The sequence below is a fragment of the Amphiura filiformis genome, chromosome 4 (genome assembly GCF_039555335.1).
Source record: "Amphiura filiformis chromosome 4, Afil_fr2py, whole genome shotgun sequence".
Classification (NCBI taxonomy): domain Eukaryota; kingdom Metazoa; phylum Echinodermata; class Ophiuroidea; order Amphilepidida; family Amphiuridae; genus Amphiura; species Amphiura filiformis.
The window spans coordinates 34,637,652-34,654,975 of record NC_092631.1 but is presented as its reverse complement, the minus strand read 5'-3'; the positions used below and the strand labels follow the sequence as shown (position 1 = coordinate 34,654,975).

General features: G+C 40.0%; 1 protein-coding gene across 1 annotated transcript in view; it reads right to left on the bottom strand.

Moving 5' to 3' along the window:
• The window catches only part of LOC140149804 (medium-chain acyl-CoA ligase ACSF2, mitochondrial-like), a 56,767-nt gene that overhangs the window by 18,559 nt on the left and 20,884 nt on the right, over positions 1-17,324 (bottom strand). The window contains exons 12-15 of the mRNA XM_072171844.1: positions 13,842-13,943; positions 12,685-12,833; positions 11,708-11,762; positions 11,128-11,214 (exon numbers count right to left, since the gene is read on the bottom strand). Of these exons, the coding sequence (XP_072027945.1) occupies positions 11,128-11,214; positions 11,708-11,762; positions 12,685-12,833; positions 13,842-13,943 (393 nt within the window). The remainder of the gene's footprint in view (positions 1-11,127; positions 11,215-11,707; positions 11,763-12,684; positions 12,834-13,841; positions 13,944-17,324) is intronic.

Below are 17,324 nucleotides of genomic sequence, written 5' to 3'. Positions count from 1 at the left end.
AACAAATTCAGTCTTGCCACAGCCGGTGGCTCCGCAGATTATAGCCGAGTGCGCGTGTTTTGGAAACATCTTTTATTCTAGTAGTTCACGCTCTGCAATTTTCCGGCTTCGATATTCACCCGTGCATCCTGTATGTAGTACACGTAAGCGTTCAACGCTCCTGCCGTCTCGGCTTCTTTTTCGATCTCGATCTGAATACTCTGACTAGCTCCTTCAATTTTCCTACCAGATCCATGCAACGTGTCATCATCCGTGGTTCTCATGTCCAACCAAAGACCATACTTGGTCGTGAGATAATCTCGCCTCCTCACATCAGCCAATCCCGCTTCCTTGATTACGTGTGGAACGGTTCTGAATTTTCCATCCGCAAAGTGCTTTTGAATTTCTTTGAAGTGATGGTGAGGCAGCATCCCAGAGGAGTGCAGCTGATTTGGAACACCGTCGAGCGTTGTTGAAACTTTTTTGATCTTTGGGTTGTAGAACTTTTCGGTATCTCGAGCGTAATTGGCTCCTCCTCCATCCGCAGCTGGGTCTACGAAGAGAATCAGAATACCTTTCATGGACTTTGCTCGCGGTGCTAGAGCGATATTCCAGACGGTGTCTGACTTGTTAAGCGACTCTTTGCTGTGTCTGATGACTCTGTCGTACATGACGACGCTTTTTCCATTCACCCTGTTCCTAAGAGCCATCGCTAGCTCAGGATCATTGACTACATCAAACTCAAGGGTAATATCTGAGATGAAATAGCTGGCTGCTGTATCCGTGGACACCACGACTTTTTCGTAATTGTTGAACGTCAGCTCGTAACTCAGCCTGTCCTTCATCTCGTACTGGAAATATGGATTATGAGAATTCAGCATCTCAAAGTCCAGAGGGATGCAAAACATGTTGTCGCCGAAGGAAAGTCCTTCGGCGACATCCTTGGCATCTGTACCTTTGTCACCAGCGTCGATTCTTATTTTTCGACCTGCCGCAGACTGGATGCCCTGATCAGCGGCGTTCTCTCTTTCCTCGCTCGTCTTCCAGAGATCTTGGTAGCATAGGAATATATCAGCATCGTTCAGAGTGAAGATGCTCTGTCCTTCCAATTTAACCTCAATTTTGACACTATCGCTCTTCCGAGATTATTTACGATAGTCCTGTTAAGATCTTGATTTCCACCAGAAGCGGAATTTAGAGCAATCTTGAACCAAAGAAAACTCGTTCCAGGGTATATTACGTCATCTTTTCCAAGACCAGGAAATCTCACCGTGAGAATTCCGGTTTGGTCGATGGTACTCGGAACGTGCGTATTTCGAATGCTACGTCTTTCACCTTTAACTCCTCGCGCTTTGCGAAGTTGTCGGTATGGGTCCAATTTGTATCCGTATTCAGTTGCCATCTTTCTTTTTATTTATACGTAGAATAAATGGCCGAAGGTGGAAAAATTGAATTTGTGAACGATGCATACGAGGATGATGAAGAAACTCCGCTTTTACCAGAAGATGACAGTTTTAATGATACTTCACTAAATCAAAGCGAGTTAGATGAAGTTCCTAACGTTGGACATACACCAAATTGGGCTCAAGACACTGTACCGTTAGGTCTAACTGAAGAAACTCGAGCATTGCGTGAGTTAGTAAATCAACGAGTCAACGACTTCAAACAATTCCATAGTATTAACAAGGACATAAGTATTTATGAATTCGAAGGAGATAAAAACGGTCAACTTTGGGTAAGGTGGGGTAGAAATTGGGTGCGGTTGACCTATAAGAATAATCCAAGTAAGTTCTACAAAAAATCTACATTGCAAGGGATTCGTGGGATTGGAGTAGATTTTTTCAAAGCTTTGGGGTTGATACCAGAGATAGATCCTCATGTAAAGGCTGCTGCTATGGATCTGTCTCGCAACACGCAGGATCAAATTCGTAACCTTGACAGAGGACACACCGAAGAATTAGAATTAAAAGAAGTAAATAAATCGCTTGAAAGTATGATACTACGTATTAAAGAGGATGAAGCTAAAAAAGTGGATTTTGATCAAGAAGCACGAGGGGTTTCACCAGAGGCAGAGACTTCTTTTACCTCAGACGGCCAACCACAGACAATTGAGCATGAGTTCCAAGGTTTTACCCCAAGAACAGTGCGAAATCTTGAAAGAGCTCATATGAGCATTAACACCGTTAACCATCAAATTACAATTGCCCAAGCAAAAATAACAGCCAATGATGAGATGATAGAAAATCTAAAAAAGCAAAGAGGCGATCAAGAAAAATTAAAAAGAGATATCACGGATCTTAAGGAGCAAAACAAAACTCAACGAGAAGTTATGGGTAACTTGAAACCTCTCCTAAGAAATCAGCTGGTATCCATCAGGGAAACCATTCATAAGATGTTGTATCAGGACAAAACTCTGGGTGAAAAACTTCGAACTCTGTTCACCGAACAAGGAGTCACCATAGCTTCGTTGGTCACAGCCATCGGCATGACGATCGCCACTATCGTCGAGGGTATTTTGTTAGCCGCAAGATCAGTCACAGCAGTTACTCCTAAGCCTGGTCCAACGCCTCCGGGGCCGGAACCTGGACCAGGTCCGGGTCCGAGTCCATCACCCGGTCCGCCAAAACCAAAAACGTGGACCGATTGGATTAAGGATCAGCTGAAAAAAATAGCAAATTTACTTCTGAAACTCGGAGACAAGATGTTAGTCGCTCTCCCAGGAATTATCGGATCCATCGTAAGTTTTTTTCTGAAGGCTGCAGGGTCCGTCGCGGGATTCCTTGCCAATCACCTTTGGGCATTAGCTTTGGGTGCTGGAATTTTGCTGTACACTACAGTTATGGAATTTGTCAAAAAGAAGTAAAAAAAAGTCTTCTCACTAAATTCTAGTGAGAAGATTTTTTTTGTGTGTGTCCAACTTATTTTTTTTAAACCCAGAAAAATAAGAAAATTGCAGCGGCTGCCAAAAATAGAAAAGCTTTTTCTCATCATGCATTAGAGGCTCTTCAGTCAAGGGTGGACTTTCAGTCAAGGGTGGACTTTCAACCTCCTCTAAAAACAACGGACTTTCCTCAGGAGCACTGTCTCCAACATTCGGTCGAGAGTCGGTGTTTACGTCTGAGTTTAGTCCTATCTGCATGTCATCCGTGGCGATTTGAATAAAATTGTTGTATCCGTTCACGGATCCCACGAGGATTTCCATATTGCTCGGAAGCAAGTAAAGTCCATGACTCACAACAAAATCCAATTTGCTTTGAGCGTACTGAAGAGTTCTCTGGTATCTGTCAATCGAGTCCGGAAGATCCACGACCGAGTTGATCGCATCCTCGACGTTTGCTAGAAATTGTTTCTGAGCGTCGAACGCCTTGCCGGAACGCAGGATGCTGGATCTGGCTTGAGCTTGGGATCCGAGAATTGCCCACGTGTAAGTCCTGATGGAGTCGTTGATTCTCGAAACTCCCGCACGTGTGAAACCCTCGTTCCAAGTGTCTGCCACGAAACTGCCGATGGCAGCCATAGCATCTCCTTTTCTGATACTTTTGTCGGTTATATCCGGATCGTGATCGAACAGCTGTTCAATGTATAGAATCTTGTCAGTCTGATTGTCCACACCTCCAAAGCTGTCCGCATCAAAGTGAACTTTCCAGTCCATCGACTGACTGTAGTTTCCTCCGTTGGTAAGCTTCGACCATTTTTTGGTGGTCACGAATTTCCAGTCGTAAAATTGTTTGTTGAAGAAGTAACTACCCATTCCGTTGGAAAGATCGAACTTTTGTCTCCAGTTAGCTCTCGCGGACACTCCAAATTCGTTGCAAATTCTTTCGTAAGCGTGGGTGTCGATCCCGTTGTTCAGAGGATTGAAGGATTCCTCCGAGGGTAGTGGACAGGACATTTCCGACAGAATTCTTCTGATCTGATAATATGCGTGAAATCTGAACACGGATCGAATCATCGGATCTTTGTGACTGAGAAGTTCTTTGGACACCCCGCATCCTGACGTGGCGCACCAGACCGCGAAGTTCAGCTGGTTTTGCCAAAATTGCATCTGGTTGGAGAGCCAGTCATCGTACACCTCTTTTCCGTGACTCTCGGAAGTTTGTACTTTTGCCACAAACTGGGAAATCTTACGTAAAATGTTCCTTTTTTTCTGACTTGAATTTCTTGATTTACGAGACTGAAACCGTGCGTCGGTTCGAATACTCCTCCGGTTCTCATTTTATTGAAAGATAAAAGAAAAATGTTTGTCACAATTACCGGCACCGGCAAAGGAAAACCTTATCGCCCGTTGCAAAGTATAGACAATAACGGCAAAAACTTAAAAATTGGAATCAAAAGGATCTCGGGTCGAGTAGGTTGGTTCAACGTCGAAGAAGAACTCGAATGGAGGTACACTCAAGGAGGGCAGGGACCTGAAGAAGCGATAAAAATAAGCCCGGGGCTGTATAATTTTGACCAGCTCGTGAAAGAATTCACGAGTCAAATCGACGGTTTCGAATTCGAATTCGACAAACGCGATGGAAAACTCAACATGAGAATTCACGAGCAGTATCAGATTTGGTTTCCGGACCGCGTTCGAGAAATGTTCGGATTGGACGACGAAGGGTGGCTAGCAGATGGTGAATACACGGGAGATCGGGCGATAGAATTTTTACCTCAAAGAATTCTCGTGTACCTAAATCAGCTGTCAACCACGGGTAATCTCGTAGACAACGACGACGTTCTGCAGGGAGGTCAGGTTCTTGGGTCTATCGATCTCACAAACGCCGCGTTCGGGAAATACTTCGTTTCGACCTACGAAAAGCCGAGTTTCAAAAAACTGCAAAACGGAACCATCCACGAGCTCGACTTCAACTTCAAAGTAGAATGGAAAAATTCTTCGAAAAAGCTCGATAATCACGATCAACCGCTGGATTTGGAATTGGAAATCCGATAAAATAAAAGAAAGAATGTCTATCTGGGGACCAACGATCGAAACGGAATCGACGTCAATAGCTGGCGAAGATGTAGATCTTTCCGCGTACGTCAAAAAAACTGGAGCGCGAATGACCGGAAGGATTAACATGGGAGGAAAAAAAATAACGGGGTTGATGAATCCAACCGAGCCGCAAGATGCAGCTACTATGGGTTCCGTGACCAGCCTAACCTCATGGTTAAACGACAGAAAAGTTTCGAAGGATGGCGACTCGATGACCGGCGAACTCGCTATGAGTGGCAATAGAGTCACGGGTCTCGGAACTCCCACGGACAACGAGGACGCTGTGACAAAAGAGTACGTAGACCAGCAAATTGGACACGAGCACGATACCAGCTTGCATGTTTTGGGGAGATTCATGGTATGGATAAACGAAGACGGAACGCACTATGTTTCCATCCGAGCCAAAAAAAACATCGACTTGGAGAGAGACAAGTTGATCGAAATTAAAAACGGAATGAACAACACTTTCAACGCTAGGCCTATGCAAATTGGCATCAATGCTGGGTTTACGAATTTGCCGAATCCCGGAAAAGATTTGACCCCCATGCGACTCACTAGACCTTTAGAAATTTTCTTCAACAACCCACATTTTATTGCTCAGCCTTGGAACCTCTCTTTTTCGGTAAAATCGGGAGTGAACCCGCCGAACGCCCCAGCGAACGCTTGTTCTTTGACGTTTCAGTCTAATCTGAATTTCTTCATGTACCTAAATATTACTTGGACCGACGACTCGATATCGTTCAAAGTGCTAAATAACGAGCGGCAAACCCTCTTTTTCACATCCGTTCAAACGGACACTACGATTATGCATCATGTCTCGATCGAGTACGTTGAAAATAAGCTTTGCTTTTGGATCAACGGGGTTTCAGCAAATGTCTACAAAACTCAAGCCCTGGTAAGTCTCCTTGGAATCAACATGAATTTTGAGCAACTGGGAATACTTAGCTTCTACGAAAAAAATTTAACCAAGCAAGAAATCATACAGCATTTTCTTGAAAATCATATCTCGAATTTTACAGAGCACGAAGTTTTGCTGGACTAACATGATATAAATAAATAAGCATGAAGAAACCTAACGCACCGCCACTTTATCCCGATCTTCCTCAGGAAAGCGAAGATCGAGGAGTTGAATTCCGACTAAAAAATATCGAAGAGATTAGGAATTTCTTGGACAACGAGGTTAACGAGAGGGAAAAATTGAGGAGAAAATACAAGGCAGCGTGGAACATGTTCTACAACACGGCTCAAGTTTCCGGGCTCATCGCGGTCGGATCTGGAACAGGGGCTGTGGGGACGCTGGCCAGTGGAATTGGCGCGATCGTGAGCATTCCACTCGGTGGAATCGCCATCGCTGGTGGTCTAGTTAGCGCGGCATGCGTAGCTCTTGGAAAGGCTACCATGAAAAAATTGGAAAAGCACGAAAGCGTAAAACGAACGGCTGAGTCCAGTTTGAATACGGTAAATGATCTGGTGTCCAAAGCCCTCGAAGACGGACGGGTCAGCAACGAAGACTTCCACCACATTCGGCGAGAGTTGGAAAACTACAGAGGTCACAAGGCTGGAATCAAGCACAGAACCAGAGCGGATCTAATTGAACTTACGGCTGATAGAGAACGTAAAATTCGTACAGAGGCAGAACAGGCTGGACTGGAAAGAGGAAAAAAAGAAGCCCTGGAGAGCCTCCGAAGTACATTGAATCCGTAGAAAATAAAAAATTAGAAATCAAACTTGTTTTGTATAAATAAAATGGGTTCTGATGATGAAATGTCAACCGCTGACGAATGGGCAGAAATTTGGAAAATTCCAAATTTAATGAGTAAAAACTGGATCGAAAATTTAAAAGAATTTGGAAAGTATCGGGACGAAATGTGGGATGATAAAGGAATTCCACACGGCGTTTGGAGATGGTATCATGACGAAGATAAACGCAGAATGAAGGCTGAGATGGTGTTTGAAGGTAATAATCCCAAGTATTATACAAGTTTTAATAAAAACGGATTATTAGATAGAGAATGCACGATCGAAGACGGCGGAGTTTTGAATGGTACATTGTACGGCAAACCAAAACCTTGGGATCCCTGGATCGTTGGATACGCTGCATTCGCGTCAACTTTTTTAGCTACAACCGTTTTTAATTGGATGGAGTAAACTATGGCAAAAAAAAACCTCTTGTGATTATTAATCACAAGAGGTTTTTTTTATTTTTTGTACTCATTCTGCCTAAGATAGAATTTAAGTTCGTTTTGTACAAATAACCACGTTTAAATAAAATGGATCTTCCAAATCTAACGGATGACAACTGGGTTGAGAACCTGAAAGCGTACGGAGAGTATCGGAAAGAAATGTGGGATGATGAAGGAAAACCATGCGGCGTTTGGAGATGGTACTATGACGAAGAAAAAACAAAAATGAAGGCTGAGATGGTGTTTGATGATAATTATCCCACGTACATGACGTGTTGGTACAAAAACGGATTAGTAAAAGCTGAAGGTAGATACAAAGACTACGCACCTAGAGAACCGTGGGAATTTTGTGCTGGACGGGATCCTTTAGTTACTGGATACGCCGCATTTGTAGTAACCTACTTGATTACAACCATTTTAAACTGGGTGTGGTAAACTACAACAAAAAACCTCTTGTGATTAATAATCACAAGGTTTTTTATTTTTATTTTTTGTACTCATTCCGTCTTTTTTATCATCGTTGTAGGCTTTCAAAATTTCTGTCATACGTCTGGCTTCCATCCTAATTCTTCTCTCAGGAGAATCCAAAAGAGCGCTCGTGAGAATCCAAAAGGCTACGATCATCTTTATTTTAATAAAAATGGCAGATTTGATTTATTTTGAGCTCGCTGATGATGAAATATTCCAAAAACTGGAAGACTCGTCCAAAGGAGATTTTTATATGTGGAATGGTACTAGTCTCGGAAACCTGTTTGTTGCTGTCAGCGGTTACAACGGAAACAAAGTAAGAATCCAGGCAATCAACCTTTTGATGTGTTACATTGGGTGGTATAAGGATAGATACAGGATGAGATTGTGTTTAAGACCACCTTGGATTTTTCCTGAAAGGACAGAGGAGTTTGAGGTTTTAAAAAAGACTCTTGAGTTTGTTACGAATGAACCACCGATTGAAAAAAAAGATATGACTATGTTAAAAAATTATCAAGACAAATTTGGTCTTGTGGATAATTTTTGTAAAATAATATATTAAAAGTAAAAATCAAAATTTTTTTGATAATACAGGACGTGGTCAAAAATTGGTAGTGCTCCATTCTTTGCAGAGTTTGACGATGTTTTCGCGCCCACAGTTCGCTGCACACCTCATCGCGCCTTCAAAATCGGTGGCGCCAGATTCTTTGCAGAGTATGACGATATTTTCGTATCCACCGAATGCGGCACCCCTCATCGCGGAGTCAAAATCGGTGGCGCCCCACTCTATACAGAGCTTGACGATGTTTTCGCGTCCACGTATTGCAGCACACTTCATCGTGTCGTTAAATTTAAGAGCACCGGATTCTTTACAGAGTCTGACCTGGTTTTCATTACCGATTATCGCAGCACCTATCATCCCAAGATCACAATAAGTAACTCCCAATTCTTTACAGACTTTATCTAAGTTTTTATAATCGGGTAATGAGACCCAAAGTGTTTCATCATTATCATTGTTAACAGGGTAGTATAACCCCGTGCTAAGTGACTCATATGAACCGAATTTTGTAATTTTAGCTAGTGTTTGTAATTCATCCATTTTGTTTTTTATTAATTGGGATTTTCTTAAACTAAAAATTATTTTTTATTAATCGGAAAAAAATTAAAATAATTTTTAATTATCAAGACAAATTTAAACTGGTAGATAAATTTCAAGATTTATTTATTTGACAATGTTAAAAGTGAAATACCGCCACCACTCAATAATTGCTCCATATCATTTCTGCTACACTCATTCCAATCATAACCCCTCAGGAAATTAAATAATCACACAGTTTGAACCTTTGACCTTGAATGTCTGGCTGAGAACAAAGAACTAGCTGTGTGTCAGCATGAATAATCATACCCATCCTTAAACATAAGAAATATTACCCATGATGCTTTCAGGATAAACAATCATACCTTACCATAAACATAAGAAATATTACCCATGATGCTTTCAGGATGAACAATCATACCCAACCTTAAACATAAAAATGTAAATACCTTCGGGCTAGGTTTCCGCCTGGTTAGACATATCAAATTAATTCTTCCCGCTTAGCATAAAACCACTTTGTCTCACTTCCTGCAACTCAATCTATTAAATGAACTGGCAACACTGTACTATGCAGCTATTCACAGCACAATTGAACTTTTAACCTTGAACGCTTAACAAAGAACAAAGAAAAATTGGCACTAACTAAGAACAAAGAACTTTCACGCTCAAAGCATTTTAGTAGCGTGGGTTGTCATTCATGATTGAGATAGCATTCACGACACAGGGACTTGCAAAACGCTGGAATAGTTCACATGTACTAGCTAGGAATATATTGTTTAGATATGGATTCAGAACCAGTAGTGAGAGATATTAGTACACCAGAATTACAAGAAGTAAGTGTACATAATTCTAATTTTCAGTGGGATCAAAACAAACTGAAATTTTTAGTTGACATCAATAATTATGGTATTGAATTACAAAATTTCTCTCACAAGCTTTTAATGGAAGGTCCTTTCGCAAATGTACCGATTCCAAAAAAGCTGAAGGGAAATCTAAAAGATCTGTTTGGAGGAAAACCGAGCAAAAAAATTCCTCTGAATGGTAGGGATCTTCATGATTACATGAAAAATCGCTTAGTCAATGACGACTCTGTAGAAGCGACAACATGGGATTCTTCTAGTTTAGACACAATGAAGAGTACTTTGGTAGAGGGTTATTCTGTACTGAAACAACAAAATGCAAAATTGCTCAGGCATTATTTACAATATGGCCAATACTTACAAGCTGCGTTTGATCGATACAGAATTTCTAAGCTTAGAAATGAACTTCCTACTGATGTGACATGGAATTCATGGCTCTCTGATAATGTTGATATATCTGCATCGTACGATAAAGAACTTCGCAGTATTGCTAATGATTTTGCGAGGTATTCTCGCTTCAAATATTTAGGTGTGAGCCTATCGTGGTTCAAACAAAATCGGGAAAAATCAGACTACTTTTTGTCGAGTTTCCTGATATAAAAGGGTTTTGGTGTGTAGACTCTTCTAATCCTACAGTAGAAGCTTAGAAAAGTGAATCTATCGTGATTCAACTTTTTAGAAAACAAAAATAGCCCTAGGAATTTTTCCTAGGGTTAGTTTGCGTGGGTTTCATATTAATTAACATGTGAATTTTTCTTGTGTTAGTTAAGGCCCGATTAACTCTACCGAAGCTGGTCTCAAGTCCTAGTTGAAAAATGAGGAGAGGTCGGGTCTTAATTATGTACGCGCAATGCAATCCCAATACAATACACACTACTTTATGGCTGATGCAGTGGCTATCAAAAATCATCAAAAGCTACACTAACCGTAGATCTTCAAATTTAGCTAGAGCCGATGCAGTGGCTGTCAAAGGTCAACTTTCAGCGGAAGTCAAAATTAAAAAAGCTGGAGCTGATGTAGTGGCTGTCAAAGGTCACAAGTACGTTGTTCATAATTTAAACACAATTTCAGTGAGCAGAGTTTGTAGTTTTATTGACATTGTATTTATTTTTTTAGTACGTACAATATCTTCAAGAGCCGATGCAGTGGCTGTCAAAGGTCAACAGAAAGTAAAAACCGACGCAGTGGCTGTTACAGGTAAGTTGTTTTTACATAAAAAAATCCTCATGATATGACATGAGGATTTTTCATGTGTAATTTGGATTGGGGTGGGTTGAAATGCAGGGGAATTTTTTCCCCTGCATTTTTTTTTTTTTGGATAAGTTGAAATGCAGGGGAATTTTTTTGTGTAATTTGGATTGGAGTGAAATAAAAATGCAAGGATGTTTTTCTGTGTAATCCTGTGTACACGGCAGTTACACAGGTTTTTGTGATTTTACTGTGTATTTGGTGGTTGAGTCGATTTACACGGGTTTTTGTGATTTTATGTGTATTTGATGGCTGGGGGCGATTTTATACGGGAAATGACAGTAAATGAGTCAGAATCGGCAAAAACATACTACTTACCATGACATTACTGACTGCAGGATGTTCGTCTAAGACTTTCTCCAAGTTACCAGGCGCTATGTTGTTCCCTTCTTTGATGATGCAGTCCTGAATGAAAGAAAAAAATCAATGATATTGTTTCTATTATGCTATACACACACCCCATACACCTACCAATATACACCCCATACCCCCTATACAACCCTATATATACAGAGTTATTATAGCATTATTAATGCGTTTTTTCAACAAGAATCAAACGCAATACAATCTACTGCCCTAGGGCAGGATAATACAAAAACAAAACACAAAATGGAAATTTGCAATCGTATAGAAACACTTTATATTTTACTGAACAATTTGTTTGTGAATATGGCTAAAAACAGGCCTCTGATGCAAAGCGGGAGGTTGTTCCAAAGCATACGAAGTGGGTCCTGCTACCGACAAATCCTATGCAACGATTTATTTTAAGGATGTACAATATCATGTTATTGGATGAACGGAAGGTTCGTGTGGAATGAATATTAATTTGTACAATATTGTATGGAATGATGTCTGATGAAAAATACAAATGTATTCATGTTCTAGATGTGTGCATTACCGCTTTTCTTCCGACAAATCGAAGGTACCCATTTTCATCTAACGTTCCTATGTCCCTAAAAATGTAAACGAACAAACATGAACAGAACTGATTATTAGTGGATACATTTGAAGACCTAAGCGCAAGTAGACCGTAAGTCCACTTGGCCCCTCAACATGTATACACAAAAGTTGCGTGCGTATAGTTTCGTATAGTTCGGTAATGTTTTATACATGTTGAGGGGCCAAAACAAATCTTTCATAATCTTTCATGACGTTTTCACCCTGGAACATGTATTAAACAGTATAAAACCCTAAGAAACTATACGTAACTTTAGTGTATACATGTTGAGGGGCCAAGTGGACTTACGGTGTTCTTGCGCTCAGGTCTTCATTTAGAGAATGAAAATTTAGGACAACTTTTATGATCTTCGTAAAGAATTTAAAAGGGCATTTCGTGATCCACAGCCTCATCCCCCACTTTTCTCAAAAAAAGTTGAGATTTTTATATCACTGGAAACCTCTGGCTACATAATGTTTATGTACAAAATATTTCTTGCAGATTAATTCGTTTAGCAAAGATATCGTGAAATTTGAATTTCGTTCTGGTGCACCAGAACGAAATTACAACGCATTGTCTATGGAACTCGCGAACGCAAAATCGGAATCAACTGAAATTTTGGGAATAGGTTTTTTCGTGGATATCTAATGAAAAATGACATAAATAGAGGATGCTAGGATCACGAAATACTCCTTTAATAAGATGACCCGCTTATGAATCATGAATTTTGACATAGTTTGATGTTTATCTGAGAGTTTGAAATACTTTTTTGAAATGCGATTTTTAAGTAACATCCAATCCGGTGTGGTTTTTAAAACATCGATTGCGAAAATCTAACAATGAATGTGAAAAAATACAGAACATAACTGACGTCGAGACTTGAAATGCAACTTGTCCCGTGAGACGGGCATATTAAAATCGAATGTTATTCATCTTACCCTGTGTGGTACCATCCATTCGGTTTCTTGGCTGCTTTTGTCTTCTCTTCTTCTCCCCAGTAATATAAAAACAAAGACCGACTTCTGACGCAGATTTCCCCAATCTCATTGATTGGTAGAATCTGGCCATCATCGCCAATAATCTTCACCTGTTTATGGTATAGTTAAAATCATTTAAGCCTCGTGTTACACACAAATCAATAGACAGTTACCAGTCATCTTCCAAATAGGTATTAACAGTTTTTGAAGAATGACGTCATTATTTTACTCAATACACATGGACCGTGCCATACAGTAACTGCTCATTCACTTGAATGGTGAAACTTCAAGAGTGCGAGTTCAAAAATTTACTCACTATATTGAAAGATAAAATTGAAAAGACTAGTTTGCGTCTGACGTCATCTGTCGATCAAATTCGAGCCCTGTCTGTTTACGCTGAGCGCGGCGGTAAAACGGTCGCCTTATTGTTAATTTTGCACCTTGAAATATAAATTTACAAATCGGTTCAAAAGTTAGGTCTTTATAGTAGGTAGCTTTCTTCTCCGAAGGCACCGTGTCAACAATGCCCAGAAAAGTTGCTTTTTGCCTTGTAAAAGTACGTAATATTTCGGCATTTTCTGCGATTCCTTTTCTCCGATCGGCACCAGACGAATCGACCATCCTTTTACGTGAAATTAACCAATCAAGGGTCGTATGGAGTTTGATTGACATTGACGTCAGACGCAAACCAGTCTTTTTAATTCTGTCTTCGAGGGATTCGCTGTGAATGTGATTAAATCCTACACATGCTTAACGATATTAATCAATATCACTGTTGTAGGGGGCATGTTTGACCACTGTGTGACCAAAAACAATCAACAAATTACCACCCCAGTTTTGACCTTAAATTGACTGTAACTCAAGAACGGTGTGTTGCAGGTAAGTCAAACTATACTTTTCCTGAATTCTTGAAATGAGAGAAACTTAACCTCTGTGTTGACCTTTGATCTTGAGTGCCGGGATATTTTAAGTAACATCTTGAATGTGATATAGAATCATAAATGGAAGCTAAAAAGTTGCGCTTTTAGAGTCCTAGAGGATGCACGTTAAACCCCGTATATTGGACTATTAAGTTCTAATAAAGTAGTATATAATAATGAAATGTGTTTAAAACTTACCTCCGAGCCATCCAAAGGACCATATGCAGGGCTATGTAGAATTTCAATTGGATCTTTGGGGGATTGCAGGAATCCAAATCCCTCTGTACCCCCATATCTTAGCTACACGTATATAGATGAAAAAAATATTCAAACCAGTGAAAAAACAAGCGTTATGAATAAATCCATTCTACCCAACGCACTGCAGGGTCTATTGTTCTATTGAGTCTGATTTGAGCGCTGATATATTGGAAAATGTTGCCAATCAATATTCATGAGAGTGTGATTTAACGTCCAATTTTCGAAATTGGGTGACTTGTGCTTGGCAGGTGTGAAGTACATCTGACTGGGCGTTTTAATTACGTAACGCATAAAGGCATTGACATCATCGAATGGCTGCCCAAAGTGCTAGTAGTGTTAGGCCTAAGTAGGGGGGGCTATGCTTAGCTTTTATAATAACTATTATTAGGCCTAAATTTAGCTATCATTCCTATCTTTTCCTTTCTCTGTACTTATTCTTTCCTTGCTAAAGTATCACGCCCTCTCCTTTTCCCCCTTCCCTTCTCCATCCCCTCTTACTTTTTGTCCCCTCTCATTCCTATCATTTTTCTTATCTTTCTATTTATTTCTTCCTCTTTCTCTCTTCCTCCAGTCCTCTCATTCTCAATATCCCATCATCCACCTCTTCCTCCCTCATCCCCTCCCAAGACCTCGCACAGAAGAGCTGCCCCCCCTCCCTTGGGTACGCCAATCTGCTTCTTAAAATAAAAATAAAATAAAACCTTGGGTTGTATGGGAACAAAAGGTACCTGTCACTCGTTTAGGCGCTTTCACCTGACTTTCTTTTGATCACTTATTGACAGTAGCCTGCCTATTATAGCGTTAATACGCTGTCAGGTCAGTTACCGATTTAATGGCGATCAGTTACCGATTTAATTCACCTCTCGATGAATAACGTATCAGTAAACCAAATCGGCACAAAGGAACAATGCGTTACATAATCTATTGCCACTCTATGTTCATTAAAAGCTCTTTGATTCTACCCTTGGCTCTTTTTATATTGTTCATTAAATTCCTTTTATAAGTTTCATTGCGCGAGTTGTATGATGACAGGACCGTATAGAAAGGATATACTTTCACGCATGCTTTTATCGATTGGCTCTAAACACAGGATTTGAACCGATGCAGTCCATTCAATCAAATGTTGTCATCAATCTGTTTGATCGTAGTTCATTTGTTATGTGTGTGAGACGAACTGTCGCAGTAAATTGCAATCATGCTTTTGTTGAATGCATTTGAGTAGTCCGCCATATTTACGGGATGATACGTAATATGCACAACCTCTATACGCCGTAGAAGTGACGTCATAATCGGATTAACTACCATAGCAATAGATGAATACAATTTTTGAAAATATCGCCCTGTACTACAAGCAGATTACACTAATCACCTGTGTATGTCAACAAACATAGATCGAATACAATACCGCTCTTTTCAAAGATACTTATCTTACAGGTGCGAGTGATCAGCCTTTCTTTGACATCTATGGTTCAATGCATCGGTACCGCGTGAATGTTGTAGTGCAGGGCGATATAGCCAAAATTGTATTCATCTATTGCTATGGTAGTTAATCCGATTAACTACGTCACTTCTACGGCGTATAGGATTGGCAGGTACAGTACACAGCGTCATCATCCCTATATCTTCGTGTCAAAAATTACCGTGATAGTACGGCGATCGTTTTTCAACAGCTACGCATGGCGATTTTGTTCGAGATAGGCCGAGCGACCCAGGCTATAAGCATACCATTTACACGATATGAGATACCACATAGTTTCTATTCTACACGTTTTTACGATTTGCGCAAGCTCAGTACCCCATATGATTTGTTGTCAGGTAAAACCCAGGTTTTAATTGTTTTCAATACACTAACTGGAAATTCATTACACTAATCAACGGCGATTGCTGATTGCTGTGTTTACTGCATTTTATACATAACGATTTCAAAATCGTACATTAAAAATGTGATATATTTAACTGTTTGAGAATTGAAATTAGATCCACGTGCTGTATAGAATGGGCTATTCCAGAAAATAGATGCACACCCCCTATAGAGGAGTTCGGATATCCGGACTTTTTGTCCAGTCGTGACTGTTGGAAATCCAGACTTTTAAAGTGCCCAAAGGCAAAAAAATCCGGCAGAACAATAGTTCAAAATCAGAAATCCTCAATTTGAGAGCTCATTTTTAACATTTCCGTGATTTTTCCTTCATTTGATTGGATTTCCAAGCTTTTTCCAGTAACATTGGCAACTGGAATTTCAGTCGTTTTCAGAGAACAGACTTGGAAATCCGGACATTTCTTTGATTGAAAATTTACTCCTCTATAGGGGGTGTGCACCTATTTTTTGGAATAGCCCAATATTAAATCACATGTCTATAATACAATGCACATTATCGAGACACTATGCGTCAATAATAGAATATTGATTTGAATAGAATTGAATACATCTCTACATTTTGAGTTTGTACTTCACCACTGAGCGATCTAGCGATCGATTTCTAGCCAGTCATATTGTGAAATACCAATCGCCCGTCGCTCACCAACGGAGTATTAAGTTGCAGGGAAAAATATTTATAATACAGGGTGTCGACACTGTGCAGTAGTTTCATTAAAATGTGTACATATTTGACATAATTATAAAATAGTGGGCTTTTACCCTCTTTCAATTTGAGTGTCTGTTTATACATTTCCACTTAGGAAAGAGGAAGCTTTTTTTCCTTTAAAAATCTGGACCTTTTATATATTATAACATATTTTAGCTATGTAGAAACCGCGGTCGTTATAATATTTACCAGCCAGAAATAAGCCTCCGATGTTTACATAATGCGCAATATTGTATATATAGTGGGTGCATCCAACCAGAGAAGGTATAAGAATAACTTCTCATCATTACAGAAGACGTTAAATGTCGGGTAAAAGGGTATATGAAGGTTATAAAACGTTTTAATAACATTCAAAAAATATTTTGTTCAATACTTGCAGCAAAACATTCTAACATAATAGACCGGTTTATCCTTAGTGTAAGAGAGCACGAAATACTAGTAATAGGATTAGTTAGTTAGGGTTAGGGTTAGGGTAAGGGTTAGGGTTAGGATTAGGGTTAGGGTTAGGGTTAGGATTAGAGTTGGTATTCTCTAGCTCTTACACGAAGGATACACCAAAACACTGCATGATCATGTTTTAAAAAACATTTTGGTGTTTGCTGGGTATTAGCATCCATAAGCAAAACACTTTGATAGCTGTTTATCGCAACGAAATAGCAATGGTGATAAACGACGTTACATGAACTACTGTGGCCCGGCCAAAACAGACATTTCATACCGCATTTTGCCGTAAGACAACACGATCTTGCCTAAAACGCCTTTTCGCCACACACAAATGAATAGGCATTCTAATTCAGTTGGTGCGTCTTGTCAAGAATACACGCAATTTGATTGGTTT